The sequence below is a fragment of the Vigna angularis genome, chromosome 7 (assembly GCF_016808095.1).
Source record: "Vigna angularis cultivar LongXiaoDou No.4 chromosome 7, ASM1680809v1, whole genome shotgun sequence".
Lineage (NCBI taxonomy): Eukaryota > Viridiplantae > Streptophyta > Magnoliopsida > Fabales > Fabaceae > Vigna > Vigna angularis.
Genome location: NC_068976.1, coordinates 21268870 through 21296860, shown reverse-complemented (window position 1 = coordinate 21296860; position 27991 = coordinate 21268870). Strand labels below are relative to the sequence as shown.

Genomic DNA, 27991 nt, shown 5'->3' with positions numbered 1-27991 from the left:
TTCAAAACATATTTATAAAAAACAATAGCTTTTGAATTCGCGAGGGTTATGTTTTCTGCTTCTGAACGAGGAACCAAACCCTGCTCTTGTATCTCTCTCACCGTGATTCGTAACAAACACTGCATCATCAGAATCGTTATAGATCGCGGTGGCTCGCTCCATTGGGGTTAGTTTCTCCCCTTCAATCTCTCACCTTCATGTTGAAAACATTCAAATCCTCAACCAATGTGAGTAGGGTCTCGCTACTTCGCTTCAAAATCCCTTTTTTCCCACTTTGCACAACTGCCCCGGGCAGCAATTTGTATGATAATGAATGTGAGAGTAGTGACACTGAGACAGAGTGGGAGAGATTGCTCAAACCCTTTGACCTCAAACAGCTTAGAAGGTCACTCGCCCCAATTAGCCCTTTTCAGCTTTGTAAATTGCTGGTGCTTCCTCTTGACATTCCCACTTCAATGGAACTGTTTCAAAGGGCTGGTGCCCAAAAGGGGTATTGCCACACCTTTGATGTCTACTGTCTCTTAATTGATAAGCTTGGGGCTGTTGGGGACTTCAAAGTTGTTGAAAACTTGTTGAAGCAAATGAAAGATGAAGGAGTTGTGTTTAAGGAATCACTCTTTATTTTGATCATGAAGCATTATGGGAAGGCAGGGTTGCCTGGCCAGGCAACTAGGCTTTTGTTGGACATGTGGGGTGTTTATTCCTGTGACCCTACTTTCAAGTCCTATAATGTTGTGTTGCAGATTCTGGTTGATGGGAATTGTCCCAGGGTAGCACCTAATGTTTTCTATGACATGTTGAGTAGAGGTGTTTCTCCCACCGTGTATACCTTTGGTGTGGTCATGAAAGCCTTGTGTATGGTTAATGAAGTTGATTCGGCTTGCTCGCTTCTCAGGGACCTGGCGAAGCACGGGTGTGTTCCAAATTCTGTCATTTACCAGACCCTGATTCATGCTCTCTGTGAAAACAATAGAGTGAGTGAAGCGATGCGGCTTTTGGAGGACATGTTTCTGATGTGTTGTGAGCCTGATGTTCAGACCTTCAATGATGTCATCCGTGGCCTTTGCAGGGCCGGTCGGATTCATGAGGCAGCGAAGTTGGTTGATCGAATGTTTCTTCGAGGTTTCAGCGCAGATGCTCTCACTTATGGATATTTAATGCATGGGTTGTGCAGAATGGGGCAAGTTGATGAAGCAAGGACCTTACTGAACAAAATTCCCAGTCCCAACACTGTGCTCTATAATACATTAATCAATGGATATGTTTCTAGTGGAAGGTTTGAAGAAGCCAAGGGTCTTCTGTACAATAGCATGGTAACTGCGGGTTATGAACCTGATGCCTACACGTTTAACATAATGATCGATGGATTTTGCAAGAAAGGGTATTTGGTTTCGGCCCTTGAATTTTTATCTGAGGTGGTAGCAAAAGGCTTTGAGCCCAATGTGATCACGTACACCATATTGATAAATGGTTTCTGCAAGCAAGGCAGATTCGAGGAAGTGGCTGAAATTTTGAATAGCATGTCAACCAAGGGTCTGAGTCTGACTACAGTTGGGTACAATTGCTTGATCGGTGCACTGTCAAAGGATGGGAAGATTGAAGAAGCTTTACAACTGTTTCGCGAAATGTCAACCAAAGGATGTAAACCTGACATTTATACATTTAATTCTTTAATACATGGACTGTGCATGAATGATAAGATGGAAAATGCCTTGAGTTTGTATCATGACATGTTCTTGGAGGGTGTCATTGCTAACACAGTAACGTACAATACGTTGATTAGTGCACTTCTTATGAGAGATTCAGTTCAACAAGCATTTAAGCTTGTCGATGAAATGCTATTTAAAGGGTGTCCTTTAGACAGTATTACGTATAATGGCCTTATTAAAGTTCTGTGTAGAACTGGGTCAGTTGAAAAAGGATTGGGATTGTTTGAAGAAATGCTTGGGAAAGGGATTTTTCCAACTGTTACAACTTGCAATATTTTGATCAGTGCCTTGTGTAGAACTGGAAAAGTAAATGATGCTTTAAAATTTCTCCGGGATATGATTCATCGTGGTTTGACACCAAATGTAGTCAGTTATAACTGCCTGATCAATGGTCTTTGCAAGATGGGTCATGTTCAAGAGGCACTAAACATTTTTAATAGGTTACAAGGTGAAGGAATTTGTCCTGATGATATTACATATAACACACTGATCAGTAGACACTGTCATGAGGATATGTTTAATGATGCGTGTCTGCTTTTACATAGAGGCGTAGATAATGGGTTCATTCCCAATGAAATCACTTGGTCAATACTGATAAACTATTTTGTAAAAAAAATGCCACGGGGAGCAAGACTTTCTAAGGATTACATGGTGGAATTTGGAGCTTCTTCTCCTTGAAGCCAACATATTGTATGGAGTATTGATTTCATTTGATTTGTCTTTTGGCATTCTGATGTCTCAATTTTGATCCATTTTCTACTCTCATGGAAAATTGGGAGTCCAGCATTTTACCGTGACTTGTTTTTAATATTTATGAGTCATATTGCTGGTTGGATTTTGGAGTTTGCACAAGTGCATAATGGGGAAAGACTATTCTGCGTTATCTCGTCAAACATATCGAAGTTTTCTGTAGATGAAGCATAAACATTCACTTTTTATGAAGTATCAGTAGAAAGAGAGGTAGTTTGGCTGGTTCCACTTCTTTTTAAGAGGTATAAGTTAAAGATATGATTTGATTACATCAAATAAGAAAATATCTTAGCAAATATTTCTCAATATTAGTTATTGATAGTGTTTCTTATTATCGTATTTATTTTTCATTATAAATAGAGACACGCTATAAACAATTACAAGCAACCCTTTCAATAGTATCCATTGTTCCCCTGTCACATGTCGAACTGTCTCCCCTCTGATTGATTGATATGATCTTTTTGCTTTAAAAAACTAGACGGGTTTGTTGTCAATTTATTTATCTCCGTCTCTGATTACTTGGTTGAATTGATATGATTGTGAAACTTAGCTTTTAGATTTAACAGTAGTTTGAGTTTAGTGTTTTTTTTTTTTTTTGTGTTTCTAGCTTGTGCTTGTATTGCTAGTAGGTCTTGTGGTGAATTGGTTTGAGCATTGGTGTTTTGTGTTGTAGAAACACTACCTGTTGGGGTGGATAAGAAGTCACAGGGTTCGTAGTTGGTTGCTCCCCTGGACTAGCTTGAATTATAAGGAAAAAGCGAAGTGGCCTGGGATAAGGAACTGTCACAGCCGCTGAGTTGGTGTGATGACTGGTGCAGACGAGCTTGGATTTGAGGGGAAAACAGTGGTAGGTGAGTTGTTTGTGTCTTCTAGTTTTTCTGATTTGAACTTTTTAAAGAAATGGAATTTTCAGCTAAGCTTTCATTTGAGAAGAAATTAACTGACTAGTTGGTGTTGGTCAGACTGCTGAAAAATCCTATAATCTGTTACCAAAACTTTGAGTTTGGGACATTTGATTTTCGAGAGGAATGAAGCACCAACAGATGTTGAAGGTGAGGTGTTTTGATTAAAACAATGACAACATTCCACAATGAAGCACATGGACTTCCATGTAATATATCACACCACTATATCAATAATTAGTTTGATTTTATACTGATAAAAGTTAGCTACGTGACATAAAGGAAGTAAAAGTTACAATCAAACCAGTCATCAGGGCTCGGTAGAAGGACTACTACTCTGTGAGTTCCTCTGTATCTCCTTATCTTTTGTCTGTCACTATCTCAGTTTCTCTTTGAAAGTACTCATTGCTTTTATCTTTACAAACAAACATGCCATGTTTAACAAAGAAGTTTTATCCTATCAAGTATGTCGTGTTCGGGGGATTATCAATATTGATAGCTTTCTTTTTATCTTGATTCTTTCCGTAGCTCCTATTCTTTCCTTGTTCTCGGGTTTTCTTTCTTTATCTTCTATTGATAGAAGTTGACTTAGGGGGCTAAAGTTCACCCTGCTGGAGAAGACAACTTAGCTATATACATACATATACGTATAAACACACATACACACACACATATGTAGATATATATATTCTAGAGAAGAGTGCCTTCTAGCACATTCCTTCGAACACACACTCTACCGTTAGTTGAAATTTATTTGAAATTACAAAACCATGGGGTGGTCATTATATAAGAAGTGAGATCCACCAATTTTAACAGTGAAAGTATTAGTTGGACCCCTTTAAATTTAACCGCACATGATTCAATCAGTATTTCACATTAACTTTGAGTACATTTTCATTGCTTTGAGACTAACGAAATAGAAGTCAATGCAGAAGTATCAATTACATGCATATCTTCCCAAACAGCAGAGGCTAGATCAAAGATGCTGACTAAAATTTGAATATATAAGCACTTAATTTTAGAACTTGGCTGATTCCTGATTCTGCGCAGAAACACTTACATTTGACAATTTTACAGGTAGTTTGAGAGCAATGTGGTACATAAATCCTCGTACTGCTGCCCCAGGTCATAAACTTTCTACATCTGGCATTTCCTGCGATAATTATGTGAGCCAACAAGATTGGGAAGTCCCAGAAATGGCATGGCATCAATGGCGGATTTTTCAATAGTACATTCTTCCTTGTAAGGAATGTTTGATGAAAAGTTATGGTGGCAGAATTTGGTGTTGCATATTGCAAGTTACTTATATATGGATTGATCTAACATTTTACACATTGTTTAGATTGAGAAGGGAAATTTAAATGGAAAGAGAGGAAGAGAAAAAGTATAGAAAGTAAGGTTAGTAAGATTATGGAGAAGAGACTCAAAAGTGAAAGAAACTAGATAAAAGTTTGTACTTAACTTGATTGATGTGATAGTAAAAGATTTAAAATGGTTGAATTAAAGAACAATTGACTAAAATACACTTATTAAAATTTAATAAAGATAAGTATAAATTAAAGTTGAAAGATAATTAATTATGGAGTAAATTTTCTTAATAAAATTAAAAATAATATCAACAAATTGTTTAACAATTGAATTTAGTTTATTTAAATAATTAATTATGAATCATGGACAAATGTTTTCCACCTACCAATTTTAAAAAAAAAAATTGAAATATAGTAAAAAATTTGAAAAATGAAAATGGTAACTATACATTAGACAGATAAATATAAAGTAATCTACCCTCCAATCGAAGTATATTTAAATCCATTATAAGTAATGTGTCAGACCTCGGAAAAGCGCACCCAAAACTCCTCCTGTCAGTCATTTAAAACGCACCCAAAACTCTCTGTGCGGACGCTAGGTGTCAAGAAACGAGGATCCGAAAATCAGATAGTGGAATGCAGGTGTCAGCAGGAGAGCGGACGTTCGTTTTTAAACAAAACTGATTTTTCTGAAATCCGCGTCACTCGCTGCATGCACTCTTTTTCTCCAAAAATATGATCTTACATTTCTCCTTCTTCTCTCTAGAACCTCTCCCTTCTCTCTACCAAAACTCACCCTTCCTCTTCTCCGATCATCATTCAGGCACCGTAGGAGCATTTCCGACGTCCCAAGCTTCTACTTAAGCCGAACAGTTCTGGATTCTGAAATTGGTAAGTTTCTCGTCCCTAGCTGTTCGTTCGTATGAACATGCAAGCCAAGCTCTGGTTGCATGCGGTCAGCTTATCTGAACCAATCTTGGTTTTCTGTAACTTGTTTTAGTTTGAAGAGTTTGATTGAGCGTTGAGAGTAGAAGAAATCTTATTTCCGCGAACTGAGTTTTAGTCTGAAGGACGTACGTTCACACTAGAGGTAAGGGAAGCTTATCTAATTTAATTATATGCTTGTTTGCACGTTCGCTGAAAATGAATACATGTTGCTGAGTGATTAAATGTATATGAAGTATAAATGCTGATATGATTGTTTATGTGGAATATGATTTATTAGTATGATATGAGTTGTGCGAAGTATGCAAATTGAGTATGATATGAATTTTATAAAGTTATGAAGTTATAAGTTAAGAAAAATGAGTTTGAATGTAAATAGATTCTGGATATAAAATTTCACTATGATAAAGTACGTTCGTTACTGAATGGTCATTGACCGTTCGGTTTTCCTGGTGAACATAGTTAAAAAGGGGATCCTTTCATTTGGAGAGAATCCTAGTGTAGGACGAGCGCCTTTGTGTGGTAATACTATGTTTGAGCGTTCAACCAAGCATAGTTGTGCCTGAGTCTAATGTGATAAACCCAATATATATATATATATATATATATATATATATATATATATATATATATATATATGTAATTGTCTATTATTATTGTTCGTAAACACCACGTCAATAGTAACTTAATATATTTACCAAACCTTTTATTATAAGTTTAGTAGTGCTCGGTCTTACACCTAGCGCTTGTACTGAGTAGTGCTCGGTCTTACACCAAGCACTCATACTCGTTCCTGGTATAATCAATCTTGATGAAATAACGTTCGTTCAATTTCAGTAGCATATTCTTACCTTGTTCGGTCATTGACTGGCATTCGGTTTCTGTATATGAATTATTCTAAATATGGTTCTTTAACGTCTTGATGTGTCTATAATCATGGGATCCGGCCTAGAGCCTCCGTACTTGATTTATTCTTTGAGTATTGGTTTGAACTTACGAGAGTCAGTTCATTCAACTGATTCACTTGATAAATAACGTTCGTCATATGGTATATGATTGTACTCGGTTCATTCCTAAACCCAATAGTAACTCTCTCGGTCTTATTCTGATCTGGAATGGACGACTTCTGGGTCTTGTCCACAGTGTTCATCCTCGTTCTTAGTGAGGACTGAATGTTCGGTATTTGATGGTCTTAACATTTATGATAAAGATGAAAGTAAAATGATGGATAATAAATGATGAAGAGTTTATGAGATGTAAGAAACGTTGTGAAAAATGAACGAGCGTTCCGGGGAGGAACGACTCATGTATGACTCTTGAAATTTGTAAAGTATGAATGTGGTAATGCTTAGCTGGCGGTTCATCCTGATGTTCCGTGAGTACTCATGCTCACGTAGAGTAGGGTAGGTCATGTGTGGGAACGGCAGGAGGTCCTAGTCCTTAGGGTTACTTTGGACGGAACGAACTAACCTCGGGTGGCAGCTGATGAGAGTATTCCAGTTACTACATCACCCGGGTGCACGAACGTAGTAGCTACACATAATTCATACCGTCCGGACAGTCAGTCTAGTAGTAGGCCTTGTTTGAATCGTATGTTGAAATGTACTTGATGTGTTTGAATTTGATAAACGTATGTTATTACTTGAATTAAATTAAATAAGCTTACCTTGTGTTTTCCTTGTGTTGTCTTGTTATACGTCCGTCCTTGTCATTGCAATGATCATCCGTGTGGATGTGAGCAGAGGGAGACGAGCTACTTGAAGAAGCGCTGGAAGAGGAAAACTTGGTAGAAGTCGAAGTTAAGACCGAACAGTAAAACGTTCGGTCAGTAGAGTAGTTTTTGTAAGTGAGGAGGTCGTTCACCTCTTTCCCATCTTCGTATGTATGACCGATCGGTAGTAGGCTTTTGTAAACCGTTCGGTCAGACTTGTGCTTATGTTTTGTTTATATTTTTTGTAACTCTCTCTCTCTTTGTAAGGTCGTTCGGCCATGCGCGCTCGTTGTTTAGTGTAAAACTGAACTGATATATTATTAAATATAATTAATTCTATTATATGGTTTATTACTGTATTTTTGGGATGTTACATAATGTTTTAAAACAACTTGAACTTTATTAAAAAGAAAAACTTAAATTTACATATATTTAATTGAATGAGTACAAAGTTAATGTATATGTACCGAATTTAAAAATGTATAAAAAAGTAAATATGTTATTAGTGATCCAAGTAAAAAAAGTAAAATATAAGAACTGATATATCACATTACACATAATACTTGTTTTTAATCATTATCTAGAATTGAAAATAAAAATTAAATATCTTTATGGTCATCCAATTCCATTTTAGTTATTTATAATGAAATTCAAGTTGTTAAGTATTACCAGTAAATATATTATTATTAGATTGTAAATTAGGTAAAAAAATTATTTTACTTCTGTAACGATCAAAGTTTCCATTTCTGTTTAATTTTTTATTATTATACTTTAACCTTTTTAAAATTGATATGTGAAATTTTGTTACATGCTTTATAATTAATTATTTAAATAAATTAAAATTTAACTTCAAATAATATTTCTAATTTTATAGAGTAAAACTTATTTCAATTTTAATTCAAACTCATGTCTTAAATTTTAATAAAAGTGTTTTCATAACATTATATTATTCAATTAATTAATTTATTTTATTTTATCACATGGAATAAATTAATGATATATATTTTTTTACTTTTTCCTCTTTTAGTGTAATTTTTCTTCTTCTTATTTCCTAATTAATTTTTTAACTCGAAACTTTAAAGTTTATTTAAAGATTTAAAAATAGTTTAAAAGTGGTAATAATTTTAATAATGACATTTGATCATTTTATTTATAAAAAATTTAACAATAAATAAATTTGATGTTAATTGAGTTTTGTTTTATATAAACACATTTTTGTATAGAACTTTTTTGCCTTTTTATAATTTTGAGATCAGAATCTCAAGTAGATAAGTTTAATTTTTGTTTTATTTAATATTTAATATTATGCATAATTCTAAAATCCATATATATTACTTGAAATAGTTTAAAGTTGATATTTATTTTGACGTGATCGTAATACTATGTTCAAATTTGTAATATGATAGGTGTAAGTAATTAGAACACCCATGAAACTAAAGTTTTAGAACAGTTTTGAGTTAAAAATGTTTTCTAAATAAGTAAAATTAGTTTTAAATTTAAATATAATGTTATATGCTGAGTTTTGATATGTGTGATGTTAAAATATTATGATTTGTTGTGTAATACGTTGAATTGTTAGATTTTTCTATGATAAAAGAAAAAAAATCCAAATTTTTTCAAAAGTTATAAATGATAGGTTTAATACCAATTTGTTTCTTAATTTTGTTGGTTATGTTCAAAATGATTCTTCTTAATTTTATCAAAATTACTTTGATTATTTTGTATTAAGCCTAAACATAAAATATAAGATTTTTTTCAGTTTAAAGAAAGGCTAATCAATTAATAATTTACAATACAACTCTAATATTTTTTTAACTTAATTAATTATTTTTATTTTGAAATTAAAAACCATATATTTTCTTCATCATCTTTCTCGTACCATTCTCAGAGCCAAAGCCAGAATAACCAGAAAACTCAAAGTTTTCTGCTTTTAATGGTGGAACCAAACCCTCTCTCTGTATAGACATTGAAAACGTCGAAATCCTGAATCCATGTGAGAGGCACCCTTCTTCTTCTTCTTCTTCTTGTTGATTTTGAGATGAATCGTGTACTGCTTCCGAAGCACGTTGCGGCGGTGGTGAAAGCCCAAAAGGACCCTCTGAAAGCGCTGGAAATGTTCAACTCGGCGAAAAAGGAGTCTGGCTTCAAGCACACGCTGCTAACGTACAAGTGCATGGTGCAGAAGCTGGGCCATCACGGCGAGTTCGAGGAGATGGAGAAGGTGCTTTCGGAAATGAGAGAGTACGTCAACAACGCGCTTCTGGAAGGCGCGTACATCGAGGCCATGAAAAACTATGGTAGGAAGGGGAAGGTTCAGGAAGCAGTGGACACCTTCGAACGCATGGACTTCTACAACTGCGACCCCTCCGTTCACTCCTACAACGCCATCATGAACATTTTGGTGGAGTACGGTTACCATGACCAAGCCCACAAAGTATACATGAGGATGAGAGACAGAGGGGTGGAATCTGATGTGTACACCTACACCGTAAGGATCAAGTCCTTCTGCAGAACTTCCAGGCCTCACGCTGCTCTCAGACTCCTTCGAAACATGCCTGAACTTGGGTGTGATTTCAATGCTGTCGCCTATTGCACTGTCGTTGCTGGGCTGTATAATTCTGGTGACCATGCTGATGCGAGTGTTCTGTTTGATGAAATGCTTGCGCGGTGTTTGTGCCCCGATGTTGTCACGTTTAATAAACTTTTGCATGTCCTTTGCAAAAAAGGTCTTGTTTCTGAAAGTGAGAAGCTTCTCGGCAAGGCTTTGAAGAGGGGGGTTTGTCCCAATTTGTTCACATTTAATATTTTTGTTCAAGGGCTTTGTAGGGAAGGGGCTCTTGACCGTGCTGTTAGGTTGTTGGATAGTGTGTTGAGGGAGGGATTGAGTCTTGATGTCGTCACTTATAATATATTGATATGTGGTCTGTGTAGGAATTCGTGGGTTGTGGAGGCAGAAGATTACTTGCGGAAAATGGTGAATGATGGATTTGAGCCTGATGCTTTTACCTATAATAGTATTATTGATGGGTACTGCAAGAAGGGGATGGTGCAATGTGCAAATAGGGTGCTGAAGGATGCAATTTTTAGGGGTTTTAAACCTGATGAGTTTACTTATTGTTCCCTAATTAATGGGTTTTGCCGGGACGGTGACCCTGATCAAGCCATGGCTGTCTTTAAGGATGGACTGGGAAAAGGTTTGAGGCCGAGCGTTGTTGTTTACAATACCTTGATTAAAGGGTTGTCTCAGCAGGGTCTTATTTTACCCGCTTTGCAATTGATGAATGAGATGTCGGAAAATGGTTGTCAACCCAATATATGGACTTATAATTTAGTTATAAATGGCTTGTGCAAGATGGGTTGTGTGTCTGATGCTACTCATCTTGTAGATGATGCTATTGCCAAAGGGTGCCTCCCGGACATATTTACCTATAATACTTTGATCGATGGCTATTGTAAACAGATGAAGTTAGACAATGCAACTGAGGTAGTAAATAGAATGTGGAGTCTGGGCATGACTCCCGATGTTATCACATACAACACTTTGCTGAATGGGCTTTGCAAGGCTGCAAAATCTGAAGAAGTAATGGAGATTTTCAAGGCTATGGAGGAGAAGGGATGTGCTCCAAACATAGTTACGTATAACATTATTGTAGAGAGCCTTTGTAAAGCTAAGAAAGTAAGTGAAGCTGTAGATTTGCTTGGGGAAATGAAAAGCAAGGGTTTGAAACCTGATGTTGTTAGTTTTGGCACATTGATCACTGGGTTCTGTAAGATTGGGGATCTGGATGGTGCTTACCGGTTATTTAGAAGGATGGAAAAACAATATGATGTTTGCCATACAACCGCAACATATAACATCATAATCAGTGCATTTTCTGAACAACTCAACATGATTATGGCCATGAAGCTCTTCTCTAAGATGAAGGGCAATGGCTGTGACCCAGACAACTATACCTATCGGGTTGTCATAGATGGCTTTTGCAAAATGGGAAATATTTCTCAAGGATACAATTTTCTTTTGGAAAATATTGAAAAGGGGTTTACACCATCATTGACAACATTTGGACGGGTTTTAAATTGTCTGTGTGCAAAGGACAAGGTTCCAGAAGCAGTTAGTATCATCCACTGTATGGTACAAAAGGGCATCATTCCAAATACTGTAAATACAATTTTTGAAGCTGATAAAAAGGTGGTAGCGGCGCCTAAGATTCTTGTAGAAGATTTGTTGAAAAAGGGTCACATAACTTATCACACTTACGAACTACTCCATGATGGTATTAGAGATAGAAAGATACCCAAGAAAAGACTCCCAACTGCGAATTCTCTTCATCGAGGGGCCAAGTGACCAGCTTTTGATAGAAGATAATATCTTTTGAAAGTGATCATTCATGACTCTGCCCATGGATAATATCTTTGGAAGGTAATCATTCATGACCCTATGCTCAGTTCTAACTTGCAAAGGTATTTGGAGCTTCCAGTAGATGTCTACTATTATGATACTGAATTTCGCAATGCTAACCTACCAGATATGAGTCTTCAAGCCATATTTTACATTCAGAAGTGCATTTGAAGAATGAGGAGTAATGATGCTCATCCACATACTCAAGTCCTCGACAACCAATGGAGAAAGATAGCTGCTAATTTTCGCAGCATTATCTTTTGATTTGTAACATGGAAGTTAAAATACAAGTCATTCTTGAATATCGAAAGGTAAGCTCCTTTCAACTTTTGATTGAGATGTACTGTGTGTAGTGTAGAATTTTCTATATTGAAGAATAACTGTTGTTATCCTTATGTTCACTCTTCATTTTCATGTTGCAGGCTAACTTTTAGTGTCCTAATGTAGTTCATGAGTAAATATACAAGCAAACATGCATGTATTATGGTAAACAAGTGTTTGTCAAAACTATTTATGGTTGGTTTTTCTGTTTACCTGTTAATGATTTTTAAGTTTTGGGTGACTAAGGTTTAGTTGTGTTTCTATATACGTGTGGTTATTCTGTTTGCCTGCTTGTTTGTGTTGTTGGAGTTCGGATCGTGGTATGTTATTTTCATTGGTATATATGCGGTGGATCTAATGTGCTGATTACTGATGTGCCACTTGTAGACTAGACTATTGACTTGTGTGAAATGATTTACTTCATGTGTATTCATAGTAGATGATTTTTAGGAGAGAAAAAAATGTTTGAATACCGACCCTTGGCATGCATGTGCTGGCCCTCTGGTTTTTCTACTTCCTGTTGGAAGTCATTTAGTAGTCTACTTTCCCCAAGGTCACAATGAGCAGGTTAGTAATTCTGCTTGTATCTGTAAGTTGGGTTTTATTGAACAATTCTTAATTTTGTAGCATTTTGAGGATATTTGGGGAAGCTGCAATGCTCATGAAAATCAGAAGTACAAAAATTAGAACTCATTTAGTATACCCTTATAATCTAAGCGGGATTGTAAGCTGTAAGTTACATGTTAGCAGACTTCAGGGTTTAGTGTTTTAGTCATTCAGCCTGGAAGGAGACAGGATGGGCTAATTAAGTGAAGGAAAAAACAAATATGTTTCCCTAATCTTTTGATTTAGGCTTTCTGTTGTTGCTGCTGGTACCACTTTAGTGATGTGGTATTGCTTGAGTTTGAAGTGAGCATAGCCACATTTTGTTAAATTTTAAATAGAAATTGACATTATGGTTTCAGTGATAGAAAATCTGATCCTTGGTCAGCCTGATAATCATGGTATGAATCTCTTGTATACTTGCTATGCTAAAAGTTAGAGTGAAAAACAGACAGAGAACTCTTTGGCGTATCATCATGATTAATTTTAGTTTATATTTTTGCCCCTGAGGAGGAGGGGATTCCAGCCTAATGACTGTCTTTCCTAAACTATTGTTGCATTTAAAATTTCCATATAACTGATTGCTTCTCGTGTATTTCATTTATATTTGTTTTTAAATCATTTGACAAATGTAGATGCTGATTTTGCAGGTTGCCGCTTCAACCAACAGGGAAGTAGATGCACATATTCCTAGTTACCCTAACTTGCTACGGCAACTTATCTGTTAGCTTGAAAAAGTGAAAGTGCACGTAAGGATAACATAAATAGTTCAGAACTTCAGATTAAATGTACATCTGGAACATTTTAACGGGCTTGCACTCCGAACCTTTAAATCATGCATCCTGATGCTGAAGCAGAAGTATATGTGAAAGTGACTGCAACCTCTAAGTTCTGTACTTTTTCTATTATTTGCCACCTTGATCTATTTTTATTTTTAATTTTTGTAGCATATGTTGACATTATTGATTTTGTAGCAAGAGCAAAAGGTGGTGTATCTTCTGCGTGCTGAATTGAGCAATCCCAGCAAGCAACCAACCGATACTCCTGCAAAACATTTACTACAAGTGATACCCAGCACTCATGGAGGATTTTATTTTCCTCGAAGAGCTGCTGAAAAAGTCTTCCCCTCCTCATGGAAGTCATATTAACTTAGTGATATTGTCTTTTATATGTTTCTTTAATTTGTTTCTCAGGATTACTCACAGCAGCCTCCTGCTCGAGAACTAATAGCCGGAGATGTTCATGATAATGAATGGAAATTTGCACACATTTCATGGTTTGTTGTTGTGAAGTTTTCAATATAAATTTTTTATGGTTCGTGTATCTACATTTCTACGTCCACTTTATGCTGTTGCACATAGTTACTGGTAAAGAAACACTGCTCTGATGATGGTCTTGCATATTCGATAAAACTGTGATCTTTCTTTATATCATGCAAAGCATTAATTGGAGTAGCATTGGCAGCAGGGCATAGGTTTCTAAGCAGTAATTTTGTTACATTAGGGTATGCATGAATAAGGTGGCTGTGCTATTTCTACTTCTGTCTTATTGCATACCGTCACATCCTTACTTGGTTGGCTTGGATTCTGTGCTTGTGATGAGCCCCTAGCCCCTAACACCTTGTCCTCTTAAAATTAACAAGATGAACTCTTATAGCTTGTTTGGTCAAATTTATTTCTAGTCTTAAACGTAGTATTACTGTTGTAATATTTAAATTTTAGTCAACCTTGGTTGGTCTAATTTTTTGTTTTGTATGAACAGTATGAAAGCTGTGTTAAGAATCATTACAAAGTTGAGTGTATAGTCCTTAATCATATACAAATTATCCTCTCTGGCTCTTCTACTTTTCCTGAAGATCCTTATCCGTATGACGTTTGACATTTATTTATAGCAAACGAAAATTGCATAATTTGTTATGTTTCCATTTCGATCAACATTTAGCCAATGAATGAGTTGATTCCTGACTAGAAAGTTTAATACTTCAATTTAGATTTATCTGATTCCTGATTCTGCACAGAAGCAGTTACATTTAATAATTTTGCAGGGGTTGTGAACAATGTGTGGCACATAAAATACTATCTCCACTGGAAGTGCAGCAAATTGGGAAAGGTGTTAGTCCTTCTACTTCTGCCCCTGGTCACAAACTTTCTGCCTCTGGCAACTCTTGTGACAATTATGTGAGTCAACAAGAGTTGAGAAGGTCCAGAAATGGCATGGCATCAATGGGGTATTTTCACTACTAGGACATTCTCCCGTGTAAGGAATGTTAGTTGAAAAATTGTGGTGGCAGAATTCTATGCTACAAAATTTCTTGTGTTTGAATTGGTCCAGCAATCTTATACTTCACATTAATGGTTGAGATATAGTGATTTGCTTATACTTGCTTATAGCAAGGTCTACATATAGATCAACAGCAAATGACTGTAAATTATAATAGGTGACCTTGTTTCTGTAATGGTTAGTTGCTTATAGCAAGTATTAATTATCATCTCTTATTTAATTCTTGCAATCCATATTTGGGAGCTTAGTTGTTACTCCATTTTCTTGTATACGCACGCCGCACCGGAGTCATTTCCATCGTATTTGACAGACTGGGCAACGAACAAGCTTTCGTCAACTTGAGTTCTAAAAGATAAAAAAATAATTTCATTGATATTTATTATGGTAATAAAGGACGTTTCCAATGATTTTCTTTGGAGTTGTGAAATATAAGTTGCAGTACTTTTTACCTTACGCATAGTTTTTTAGTTTGAGTGTTCATTTTAATTTTTGTATTTTCCCCTTTTACATGTGCTTCGATGTTCTTTAGTCTTTCAACTCACCTGACACAAGTTTTTCATGGAACACACATTATAATGATAGCTGGTCAGGTTTAAGAGGCAATGCCTCCGTAAAAACATAAAATCCATAATTTCTCACGTTGATATACGCACTATCAGTCCCTGACAATGAATTGCAATATTTATTGGAATGAAAATAATCTTACAAATTGCATTTACACTACAGAAATCAGTTCTGATTTTGTGTTTCTCCATTTATTCTTATATAATTTTTCTTGAATTTCATATTCCTTCTAACAAAATTAGTTTCTTTGATTTTTTTTAATATTGTTTATATTTCACTTTACATCAAAATTTCCATCTCAATACACAACCCTGACATCTATTAAACAAAAAATCCAAATCACAAAGGCTACTGTGATTATCTTGGAAAGAAGTTCGAAAAACAGATTTTTGTGTGTAATGGCGACGATAAAATTACAATGTAAGAATATATATAAATTACTAAATTTTCTACTGTTAGGCTGATTCTAATAGTTCCCTTCTAATTACATAAAGGATCATTGTACATTTCTCATTAGTGTAGCAAAAATGTCATAAATTAAACGGATTGGGTTGATTCCGTTGTCACCAGTAGCCTTTACATGAGCAGGATCCTTTTCTGAAATGATGGAAGCGACTTGAATCTCTCAGTATGATCTCATTTTCAATAATCTTGGATATGTAGGTTATGGCAGTGTGGCAATCACCACAGATCCGCAAATTCTTGGTTATTCGAATGGGTGCAGCCGGCGGTAACGTTAGAATGGCATAGGCAAGAGCCAACTTCTCACTATGTTCAAAAAGCAGATCACCCTTTTCTTCATCATCAACATCATGGAGAGCAAAACTTGTCTGAGGAACATATCCTATGGCTTTAATGCGGTGAATCAAGTCTGCAAGTGTTTCATATATCTGTTGAGACTGTGAGTGAGATCTGTCTCCAACAAAAAAGGTTGCAACGCCTTTCCTTCCTTGCACCCAGCTGCAACCCGGTCTTTTCTTGATTCCACTACGTTTCATCATATATCTAATCCTAGCTACGTCTTTCCAGCGACTGGCATTGGCGTATATGTTTGAAAGCAACGTGTATGATCCATCATTCCCTGATTCCAATTCTGACAAACGCTTTGCCGCAAGTTCCCCAACTTCCACATTCGAATGTAACCGACAAGCACTGAGCAAGGCCACCCACACTACTGGGGTTGGTTCCATTGGCATTTCATCAATGAGCTTCATAGCTTCTCCTAACCGACCAGCGCGGCCCCACAGATCAACCATGCAAGCATAATGCTCTGGTCCAGGATCTACCCCAAATTCCTTCCTCATTCTATTAAAGAAATCAATACCCTGATCCACCATTCCCGAATGACTACAAGCATAAAGCAAAACAAGAAAAGTTATGCCATCAGGCACCAGAGACACTTTCCTCATCTCATCAAAAACCCGGACAGCATCTTCACCGCGCCCATGCATGCCGTATCCAGTCATTAAAGACGTCCAAGAGACAGCATTTCTATGTGGCATGTTGTCAAAAACCATCTGAGCGGTATCGACATCTCCACATTTGGAATACATGTCTATAAGACAATTAGCCACAAACATCATAACAGAACCATAGCAATTGCGCAACACATAAGCATGGATTTGCCTTCCAAACCTCAATGCTGCCAAACGAGCACAGGCCACAAGGGCACATGATAAAGTGAAATCATTAGGCTTTGTAGACTCATAAAACATTTCGGAGAAAAGCTGTAGAGCATGATTGGCATCACCATGTTGGGCATACCCACCAATCATCACAGTCCAGGTAACCACATCTCTATCTTTTGAAGACACTGAATCAAACATTTTTCTAGCCACCTCTGTGTTTTGGCATTTAGCATACATGTCAATGAGACCATTAATCACCTTCAAATCATCGTCCCCAGGATCAGGTCCATCTAATCCGAGAATAAATTTGATTGCATAACAATGAGTTTCTTTCCCATGGAGCAATGCCCCAACAGAGGCACAAGCTGAAAGCAATGAGACGAGAGTGACCGCATTCGGACGAGAACAACAACTGCACATCTGCCTAAACACATCCAAAGCTTCACAACCCTGTCCTCGCTGCGCATAACCTGTGATAACAGCCGTCCAAGTCACGACATCTAGCTCAATGTCTTCCTCCCGCATCCTCTCAAACAAAGAAAGAGCATGTCCCAACCTGCCAGCTTGAGAGTAGCCAGTCACCATGGCGTTCCATGAAACAACATCTTTAAACACCATCCTCTGGAAAACCTTATTGGCCTCCTCCACCTCCCCACACTTAGCATACATATCAACCACAGCATTTCCCACAAAAACATCATCCACCAACCCGCTTCTGATAGCAAACCCATGAACCTCTCTGCCATGCAGCAAGGCAGCCAAGGAACCACAAGCAGGAAGTACGTTAACAAGGCTGATCACATCTGGGGACATCAAATTCACTCTAGTCATTTTACGAAACAACAAAAGTGAAGTCTTTAAATCGCACGCCCCCATATAAGCAGACACAATAGAATTCCACGACACCAAGTCCTGAACACCCTGCTGACACAAATCATCGAACACATGTTGTGCATGGGTGAGGGCTCCGCACTTTCCATACATGGAGACCAGCGCATTGCTAACGAACACATTGGAGGCAAAGCCAGATCGTGCGACGGTAGCATGTAGGGAAGCACCGAGGGAGAGAAAGGGACAAACTTTGAAGACAAAAGGGAAGGTATAGTGGTCAGGGGTCCACCCCAGTGACTTCATCCGAAGAAAAAGAGCGAAAACTTGGCGAGGGGTTCCAAGATGAAGGGCGCGCCTTATGAGTTGGTTCCACCAGAAAACGGAAGACGGCGATGGAGGGAGGCGCTCTAGAAGCTGAATGGCGGCGGCAGTGGAATTGCAAGTCATGTATGCTCCGATTAGGTCGGTCACCAAATGCAGAACGCCCTGCACGATGCTCTGCTGATGCCACACTTTGGCCTGGGTTAAAGAGTTGCATTGTTTCAAGATTGAAGGTGTGATTGTGATGGTTGCAGTTGAAGAAGCCACAGAAGAGAAGAAGCGAATGCTGTTGGAGAATGGTGACAATGAAAACAACACCTTGGTATTCAACAGTTGCTTACACATGAATCTCTCACAGACTTCTCAACCAAAATCCAACCAAACATAGGAACACTTTCTCTCTGTATTATATGATTTACTATTAAAGTTTTTCATTTTGATGAATTATTTATTAATATAAAATAAAATTATCAAAAAAATGATGAGGAATCTTTTTCCAAAATTTTATTTACCAATTTCAATTACAATTTCCACTACTTAATTTTACTTTATATATATACATAACATCATAATCCAAAAAATGAAAAATATTCATAAACTAGCTAAATATCGATCAATTAATATTTACTTAGCCAATTAATAAATTAATTATATAAAGTATTCTGAATTAAATTTTCCTTTTTAACTATCTTCCATCCCCAAAGTATTTAATGTATTTTATTTCAATTTAAATTTGATATTTTTTTCACCTTTACTGCAAAATTGTACAATTAACATTTATTCAAATGCGTCATATTTGGTATAACTTTTATAAATTTTAGTCATTATAATCAATACAAATATCAAACAAAGAATATAATTTCGTTGTTATCATATTATAAATATGATATTTTATTTAGTCACAACCATTTCACCGGTTATATTTTTAAAAATATATCTAATTTATTAATTAGACAATAGTTCACTTAATTGAAAAAAAAGTGAGTTATTATAAATATATTTATAATCAATCAGTCTTGATTTTAATTTCTATCAATAGCAAAAATTAATATTATGATAACATTTTTACAAAATAAATTAAAATTAACATATTAAATTAATTTTATTAGACTTACAAAATAGTATGACCTATTAAATAGAAAAGAAGAATTAAAATTATGGATTTTGTAATTTATTTTCGAGGACATGCTTTTTTTATCCATTTTTTGTTCGATGGCCAAAATGAATGAGTATTTTTGTTTATTTTTTATTATTAAGATTTAAAAGTGAATTTCTCTATTATTTGTTTTTCCTTGTATTTTTAATTGCAACCCAAAATTCACACTAATAAGAGTGAATTCAACTCTGCAGATTCAATATTGAAGCACTGTGATGGGGTTTAGGGTTTACTTCGCCACCGTCACAACCGTTACCTCCGTCACCGCCGTCACCTCCGTCACCGGTTCTTAGCGTCGTTCGTTGCATTTCACTGCATTGCAAATATGACATTGTCAATGAATCGCGATCAGACACTAAAATCTGGTTCCACAAATCCCTGTTGTGACCACGTAATACCTCTTCCTTTTACGCATGTCCAACTTTTATAGCTACACTTTAGATTTTAACCGTATATCTTCTTTCTCTTTTTATACGCAGTGGAAGAAGAAATACTCGAAGGTGCAAGAATCGCGCAATGCTCTGCGACAAGCCGTCAAGGTTCTGGAAATCAAAATCAACGAAATCCAGTCCCGCAGCAGCAACGGTAACTAATATTTTATATTTCTAAGATTTGGGGTATCAGGCATTATCTGGTTATGTTCGTAGTATGCATATTTTATTGGCTTAGTTTGTTTGAGTGAATGTTGAATATGGTATTGATGTGATGTGATGTTATTCTCTGCAGCATGTGGGGCCAAAGTTGAAGGAGGGGATAAATTGGGGGAATTTACTGCTGCTAAGGTACCCTTAGGGAGTGAAACTTCCAGCTTTGAGCCTCAGATTGATACTCCCACAACACAGCAGGGGTTCAGCGGCCGTGGGGATGAGAACGGGACCTTTCAAACGGATAGGATAAAGGAAATTGGTAGATTGAAAGAGCTGCTAGAGGTGGAGAAGGGAAGGGCTGATTCTGAGAGCAAGAAAGCTGCCGAAGCTTGCAAATTGCTAGAAGATGAGAAGAATAAGGCTGCTGAAAAGGAAAATGAAATCGGTAGGTTGAAAGGGCTTTTAGATGTGGAGAAGAGAAGGGCTAGTTCTGAGAGTAAGAAAGCTGCTGAAGCCTACAATTTGGTAGGAGAAGAGAAGAAGAAGGCTGCTGAAAAGGAAAATGAAATCAGTCGACTGAAGAAGCTTATAGAGGCAGAAAAGAGGAGGGATGATTCTGAGAGGAATAAAGACGCTGAAGTATGGAAGTTACTTGGAGAAGAGAAGAATAAGGTTTTTGAAAAGGAAAAGGAGATTAGTAGATTGAAGGAGCTTATTGAGGCAGAGAAGAGAAGGGATGATTCTGAGAGGAAGAAAGACAATGAACTTTGGAAGTTACTTGGAGAAGAGAAGAATAAGGTTTCTGAAAAGGAAAAGGAGATTAGTAGATTGAAGGAGTTTATCGAGGCAGAGAAGAGAAGTGATTCTGAGAGGAAGAAAGACAATGATGAACTTTGCAAGTTACTTGAAGTAGAAAAGAACAAGGTTGCTGAAAAGGAAAAGGAAATAGGTAAATTGAAGGAGTTTATTGAGGCAGAGAAGAGAAGGAATGATTCTGAGAGGAAGAAAGTCAATGAAGTTTGCAAGTTACTTGGGGAAGAGAAAAATAAGGTTGCTGAAAAGGAAAAGGAGATTAGTGGATTGAAGGAGTTTATCAAGGCAGAGAACAGAAGGGATGATTCTGAGAGGAAGAAAGACAATGAACTTTGCAAGTTACTTGGAGAAGAAAGGAATAAGGTTGCTGAAAAGGAAAAGGAAATAGGTAGATTGAAGGAGTTTATCGAGGCAGAGAAGAGAAGGGATGATTCTGAGAGGAAGAAAGACAATGAAGTTTGCAAGCTACTTGGAGAAGAGAAAAATAAAGTTGCTGAAAATGAAAAGGAAATCTGTAGATTGAAGGAGCTTGTAGAGGAGAAGAAGAGAATGGCTGATTCTGATAGGAAGAAAGCTTCTGCAGCATGCAAGTTACTAGAAGGAGAAAAGAAGAAGGCTGCTGAAAAGGGAGAGATTGCCAGAGTTGAGGCAGAGAAGTATAGGACTCAAATTGGTCAATTGGAGAAACAGGTTAATGAAGCAAAAACGAAGTTGGTGTCTGAGATATCTATGTTTAAAGAGGCAACCAAAAAGTTTGAAGCTGATAAGAGCAAACTATTAGCAGAAAAAAGAAAGGCTGATTCAGCGTTGGCAAGAGCAAATGAAATGTTAGAGGTAGAAAAACAAAAGGTCGACAAGGAAAAAAGGCGTGCAGATTCAGAGATGGTTAAACTAGAGGAGCAGAAGGCACTTGCTGAGGATAACTGGAACAAGTTCATGAAAGAGAAATGTCTTACTGATCAGATGTCTCGGCAGTTAGAAGAGGATAAGAAGACAATTGAGGATTTTAAACAGAAGATCCTTGAACTCTCATCCTTGGCAAAGCCTGTTGAAATGGCTACTCACAGCAAGGTTAAAGCTGAAAGTACAAAAATGAAGCTTTTGAAGAACAAACTAAAGCTTGAAAAGCTACGAGCAAAGCATATCAGGCAAAAATATAAGTTAGAAGCAAGTCGGTATGACATTTTACGGAATGAATTAGGACGTCTCAAGATCAATTTCATTCAATTTCTACATCATGTTGATATGCTTGATGCATCCTTTTCACCTGTTGCTGGAACTAAGCGTGAACAAACAAAGGTTGGTTTCAGTGGCAAATTGTTTACGGTTATGTGTAATGTTTGAGTGTTTTTGTTTTTTGCCAAATTTTTATCTCATCTACTGGTTGAAATCATGCAACTTTTGAAGCCAATGATCTCATACTGGACTACTCTCATATGCAGATTAAAGTGTTGGACTACTTATGTTATGGACAATTGTTTATGAGCTTATTGGTTGGTTGTCCCCTAAATTATTGCAATATTTGGTTTTATGATCATATAACAGTAGTGCTAACATATTAATTAACTTAGGGAAATGAGGGTTTTCAGTATCCTCTTAAAGCAAGACATAATTATTTGTGTTGTTATATTATGTATCAGCACTAAATAATTGTTTAGTAGTTGCGGATGTACTTGGTTACGTGTCTGAATTCATATAATTGGGATTTGTTTTAAATTTCTTTTCTTGGCTCTCTTTTTTATTCCATGTTTTTCTTGTATATGCCTGACTTAACTATTTTTATCTTTGTTGGATGATCACTTTTGCAGCATGAGAATATACTAGACATGCAGAATTCAAATGTCATTAGACAAATTGGCAAGCTAAATTTGTCTGCGATGCGTGGCCAATTTGATAATGAGGTTTTGGAGCCTTGCTGCACAACGGTGGATGCAAGTGATCCATTGAGGAAGAATAGCACTCCACACCTCACTCCTGGTGGAAATTGTTCCGAATCTATCACAGGTATTGGTTCTAAATTGGAGCCTCTTGTTAGAGGATCCAACCGAACAAAGTTACAGAGTTCTGCTGTAAATTCCAGTACAGAATCTTTTTCTGATGGACAGTTGATGGGCTCACAGGATGCAAGCATTTTTCCAGTTACTGCCTCAGCACAATTGACCCAGGAGATCTTTAATGCTAAACAAAACATGTGCAACCCATCTGATAAATCTATTGATGTGCACCACAAGAAGAGGAAAAGAATGCATGATACAGTTGAATATATTGCAAATTTGTCATCTGAGAAACTCTCTGATTTTCATGGTTTGTTGTATAGAAAACTTGGCGAATGCTTAGGAGGAAAAGCAGTGCTTCATAATCCTAATAATGTACAGGAAGATAATAAAAGGGCCCACAAGAAGAGAAAGAAATCTCGAAGGGAAAAAGTGGACATCATACCTTGGGTTAACAGGGACGAGAAAAAAGCAACAGCAGAGACCAACAGTGAGGTCTATGATGATGCAAATGTCTGTAGACACACTTCCTGCCCTCCTCCACATTCTTTAGAAATCACTCAAGCATGTGGGGAGAGAATATGTGATGTTGCAAATAATTTTGATACCTTAATTAATATTGATAAGGTGCCTGATGAAAATTATATGAAATTATTAGAATTAGAAAATGCTTTCAGTGAGGAATGCTATAGAAAAGCAATGGATTTTCCCTTGTCTCCCTCTCTTCCTGAAATTGAATTTCATGAAATATTTGACGAGGATACTTTGATGATTCCCTCTCAACATAAATCACTTCCAGAGAATGTGTTGAGTTCAAGAACAGACCTGCTCATTTCACCTTCCTCTGATGTTGAATTAATTTCTAGTGCACAAAAATATGATGATTGTGGAGTTTCTTGTAATTTACATGTGAACACAGAAAATTCAAGGACTGCTTTTCCAGTGGAGGATGGAATTGGATCTTTAAACAATAAGCTTCCTGAATTTTGTGTCGTCTTTTCAAATATTATGGACAATAATATCATATCAAGGATACTTACTGCTACAAAAAAATGTATAGCTCAGTGCAATTTGTCTACTCAAACAAGCTGGGCGTTTAGTAACATATTAACTGCACTTAAAATGGAAGAAAAGCTCACACAGAAGTAAGTGTCTCGTTCTGTTTTTGATAGTATGAGGCAATGCTGTTGAACACCTTCTATAGTTTGCTTCAGTATTTTACTTTCCTTGTTGAGACAAAAAAACAGTTCATTTAACTGTAGACAAATGGTGGTGTTGATATTAATTTTATTATTATTACTTTTTAATTTCTCAGGGAGAGGGTTTCGGTGCTATTAACACTTATGCTGTTCAATTTTTCCATAACGACAACAAAGACGTTTGGGAGACTCTTGGATGGGAAATCATTCCAGTGCTTGCGATCTTATTATGAACATATTTGCACAGGTTCATTTGGTCAACAGTAAAATAATCTTTTAATATATATATATCCTGTTATTTGCTCTTCATTAAACTTGAATTTAATTTTGACGAAGTTCACATCTTTTTCCTCAGTTATGACCGATGCAGAGACGAGAATCCTGTTTGTAGAGAATTATTCTTTGTATGAGCTGCTTCACCTCATTGAAGATTTTCTTATAGAGGGAAAAGTTATAGTAAACAATAGAGTAGATGCTGAAACTCTGTCTTCTGACTTGAGAGCCAATGATTTTCTGAGTTGTGTTAATGAGGAGGTATCATCTGATGCAGCTTCGAGTGAACAATTGGTGGCAGCAAGTATTATATTATCATCAGTATGTGCTGCAACGGATTATGTTGGATTTATCTGTGATGCTTCTTATCATATTCTTCGATCGAGCAAGTTGGATTCTCTGATGGTGTTGACTATTCTCCATATTTTTTCTTATCTGGGTGGAGATAAGTTTTTCAACAAAAATAATTTTGGTTTAACGGTGACAGTTTTGAAGTCTCTAATTATGTTTCTTGAGGATGGGAGCCTATCTGTTGCTACTGCCTGTCTTCCTTCAATAAATCAGCTGCATGCTGAATTGTGTATGGATGTTAAATGCCCATTCTTGGAAGGTGCCGAATCCATTGATGCAGTTGCAAGCTTGCTGTTGGAGGAGATAAAACGAGTACATTCTTCAGAATCTAGATTCATGTCTGTTCAATGTGCAATTGACAAGCCCTGTTCGGAAAAATGCTTGATTTCTGCACCTCAACCTGACGCCCGTAAAACTGTCGACTGTTGTTGCCTGAGTGATGTCCTGTCACTTGTGGAACTGGTAGCAAATAAAATGGTATTATTCTCATTATTGACCCTTGATTTATAAATTCTTTTTTATCAAGTTCTAAATTTATGGAGAAATTTACCTTCCTGAAATTAGTGAAATTCTTTTAGAGTTGATGCCATCCTGATTAATAGTACGATGTGAAATTGACAATGAAAATGTTTCTTGAATGCGTGTCATTCATGTTATTCACTATCATTTGCTGAAATAAGTGACTTGTTGCCAAGGCCAATTTTTTGCGTGGTTAAGAGCTATACTGTTCTTGACTTCTCATATTATTATTTAGGTGGTTTCATCATAATCAATCCTCCTGATTTGATGTTTCTTTTTCTAATACAGAGCTGGCACTGGGCTGATATGAAACTTGTTCCTCATCTGCTGCATATACTCGACTCATGTGTGGATGAGAACTTCGCTATTCGTATAATTGTTCTTCTAGGTCAGCTTGGAAGGTAAATTGATCTATTTTGCTTTGATATTGTTGTTGTGACCAATCATTCATGCATAATATGATACATATGTTTGTATGAATAGAGGATATATGTATGTTTCATAAGAGTGAGAAATTGAGAAGATAGATGAATGGCTTATCAAGATAAACAGAACCTCTTACAATTAAGATCATTTAGAGTTGTCTAAAGGAAGTAATGATTTTTAATTGAACACTAAATCCCACTTTTTGTAAAATATTTTAATTATTCTATCCAAACAAAAGATTTAGAAAATTAAGATAATTCTATTAGAAGCAATTCTATTGCCACGCATTTTAATTTCTTGAAATTTTAAAAATCCCTTGTCCATACACAATGTTAGGCTTCAAGATACAAATTATTTGATTTCTCTTGATTTTCGACATTAAAATATTATTTGATCGTATTTGTTTTAACAAAGAATGCTTTTACATAATATTGTTTGTGTTCTAAGTGATAAATGTTATAAATTTCAGGAATGGAGTTGATGTTGGTGGATTTGAAGATCAAGGTGTTAGAAACTTGAGATGTTTTTTGTTTGCTTATTTTTCTCGCTCCTATTCCATGAAAGCAGACCTTTTTCTTCAATTTGCCACTGCCAGTGCTCTGTTTGGTCTTCTTCCTCTTGATTTTGAAACCCTTTTTCATTCCAACATCAATCTTTCAGCTTATTCTATATCTAACACTGAAATTTTGAGGAAGTGGTTCTCTGGGCTGAGTAAAGATCAACAGAAATTGCTATTTGATGTATATAACAAGTAAAAATTTTATCAGCAGTTTTGACATGAATTGAAATTGGATTTCCGAGCCAATTGATGTAATTGACAACGCTCTTGGAGAAGTTTTATGGATGAACCGGTTATGGAAGATTAGATGGCGTTGATTCAATATTTTTGAGAGCCTTCAACTTGGCTTGTATGTCGTTGTTCTGCTTGTTTCTGAAATTTTGTACATATATCTTTTGAGCTGTAAACTTGTAAATTTCTTTTATAGTGAAACTGGTTGACCTCTTGCAAGCATGAATCTTATCACCTTGATGATTCTTATGTTAAACATCGAACGGAATGGATTTATGTAGATAATCAAATACAATGATCCATAGATGGTTGGATGAAACAATTTAAATCTATTAAATTTAATGCTTTTTTAAATGAAGTATTTTATCTGATGATAATTTAATCTTTTGACAATAGGTTTCCTGGCTCATTGAAAAGAGCTGGTCATTTAAATTAATTACTCATTCTATTCCATTTCATAAAATACAATAATTACCGTACATGTCAATAAAAAAGATGTCTAATTTACATCTATAAAAAATTAATCTTCCCAAAATTCATTGAGAAGTTTAACATATTAGAAAAAGTTTACTCGATTTTGAAAAAATATTGATGGCTGGATTTTGAAAAAATAACAACACCTGAAAAATTAAGCATAAAAATATATTTTAACCTTTTTTATCCAGAACGAATAAGGAAAAAATCTTATGCTTCAGAAAAACATTAAAATTTAAACATGTTTTTGTTTCTGTGTCATAAGTGATGGAAGTAAGTTAATGAATTAAAATAATAAATTCTGCAATGTCTTACTGTGTTAACACAATATTTATTTTTGGTAAAAGCAATGACAACAAATGATAATGAAATTTTCAACACTAACATGTTGGCATTACAAACATTATTGTAATACACTTAATTTTTCCTTTTAAAGGAAAAAGACAAAATCTTAAACCCCTCCAAAACACAGCCCACATTGAATGTACTTTATTAAAGTGAAAGTTTTTATACTATTAATCAATTAAAAATATTAAATATAATTTTTTAAGATATTTATTTTGAAAGTTAGTAAATTTATATATACATACATATATATACATACATATACATATATATATATATATATATATATGTAGAAAGAAACTTTGCATTTAATTATAGGAGGTGGGAAGGAAGTCTAAAAAGTATCTTTTATCATACCATTTTCAAGAGAAAAATGGAATGTTTTTTCTATCCTTTTCTTTCTTTCTCACCTTTTTTTTTTCGTTCTTCTGATACTCTAACAGTCTATTGAAGACTTTCAGCTGCTTCATGACGGAATGTCAGTTCTTCTCATTTTGAACAAATCACATTTTCTGTTAACTTTTTGTACATATTTTCTAGTGTCAGTCTACCAATCTTTCAAAAGGGTAGAAAATTGTTTTTTTTTTTATTACTACATTGGAGAGAGCCATCTAATTATTTATCAATGGTGACATTAAAAAGATTCCATTTTTTGATGTACAAATAAATAGATACCATATGCAAGCACGTGGACACAACTGCAACACAACATGTTGGAAGGTTAGCTGCATAATCTTTGGTGAACAAATATTTCACTCTTCCACATGCATAAATAACTGCTTATTTGTGATGT

General features: G+C 35.8%; 4 protein-coding genes across 9 annotated transcripts; 3 read left to right on the top strand and 1 right to left on the bottom strand.

Moving 5' to 3' along the window:
- Positions 1-34: 34 nt before the first annotated feature.
- On the top strand, positions 35-4691 carry LOC108337774 (pentatricopeptide repeat-containing protein At5g64320, mitochondrial). Of its 6 annotated transcripts, none has more exons than XM_052880803.1 (5): positions 35-2701; positions 3133-3306; positions 3422-3511; positions 3644-3700; positions 4439-4691. In XM_052880803.1, exon 1 carries the CDS (start codon positions 198-200, stop codon positions 2385-2387), a length of 2190 nt encoding a protein of 729 aa, XP_052736763.1. In that variant the 5' UTR covers positions 35-197; the 3' UTR covers positions 2388-2701; positions 3133-3306; positions 3422-3511; positions 3644-3700; positions 4439-4691. The 6 variants fall into 6 exon arrangements, with proteins under 6 accessions (XP_052736763.1, XP_052736761.1, XP_017429857.1 ...); XM_052880801.1 differs by having other exon boundaries at positions 3625-3700; XM_017574368.2 differs by having other exon boundaries at positions 3133-3310.
- A 4522-nt stretch (positions 4692-9213) lies between these two features.
- LOC108337773 (putative pentatricopeptide repeat-containing protein At1g74580) lies at positions 9214-13522 on the top strand. The gene is made up of 3 exons (XM_017574363.2): positions 9214-11744; positions 11851-12034; positions 13298-13522. Exon 1 carries the CDS (start codon positions 9363-9365, stop codon positions 11667-11669), a length of 2307 nt encoding a protein of 768 aa, XP_017429852.1. The 5' UTR covers positions 9214-9362; the 3' UTR covers positions 11670-11744; positions 11851-12034; positions 13298-13522.
- A 2379-nt stretch (positions 13523-15901) lies between these two features.
- Positions 15902-18672, bottom strand: LOC108337224 (pentatricopeptide repeat-containing protein At5g16860). Its single transcript, XM_017573704.2, has one exon. The coding sequence runs from the start codon at positions 18614-18616 to the stop codon at positions 16055-16057; it is 2562 nt and encodes an 853-aa protein (XP_017429193.1). The 5' UTR covers positions 18617-18672; the 3' UTR covers positions 15902-16054.
- A 917-nt stretch (positions 18673-19589) lies between these two features.
- LOC108338228 (uncharacterized) lies at positions 19590-26598 on the top strand. Its single transcript, XM_017574987.2, has 8 exons — positions 19590-19818; positions 19907-20012; positions 20154-22126; positions 22636-23966; positions 24137-24267; positions 24376-25121; positions 25452-25564; positions 26059-26598. The coding sequence occupies exons 1-8, from the start codon at positions 19753-19755 to the stop codon at positions 26342-26344; spliced, it is 4752 nt and encodes a 1583-aa protein (XP_017430476.1). The 5' UTR covers positions 19590-19752; the 3' UTR covers positions 26345-26598.
- The last annotated feature ends 1393 nt before the right edge of the window (positions 26599-27991 follow it).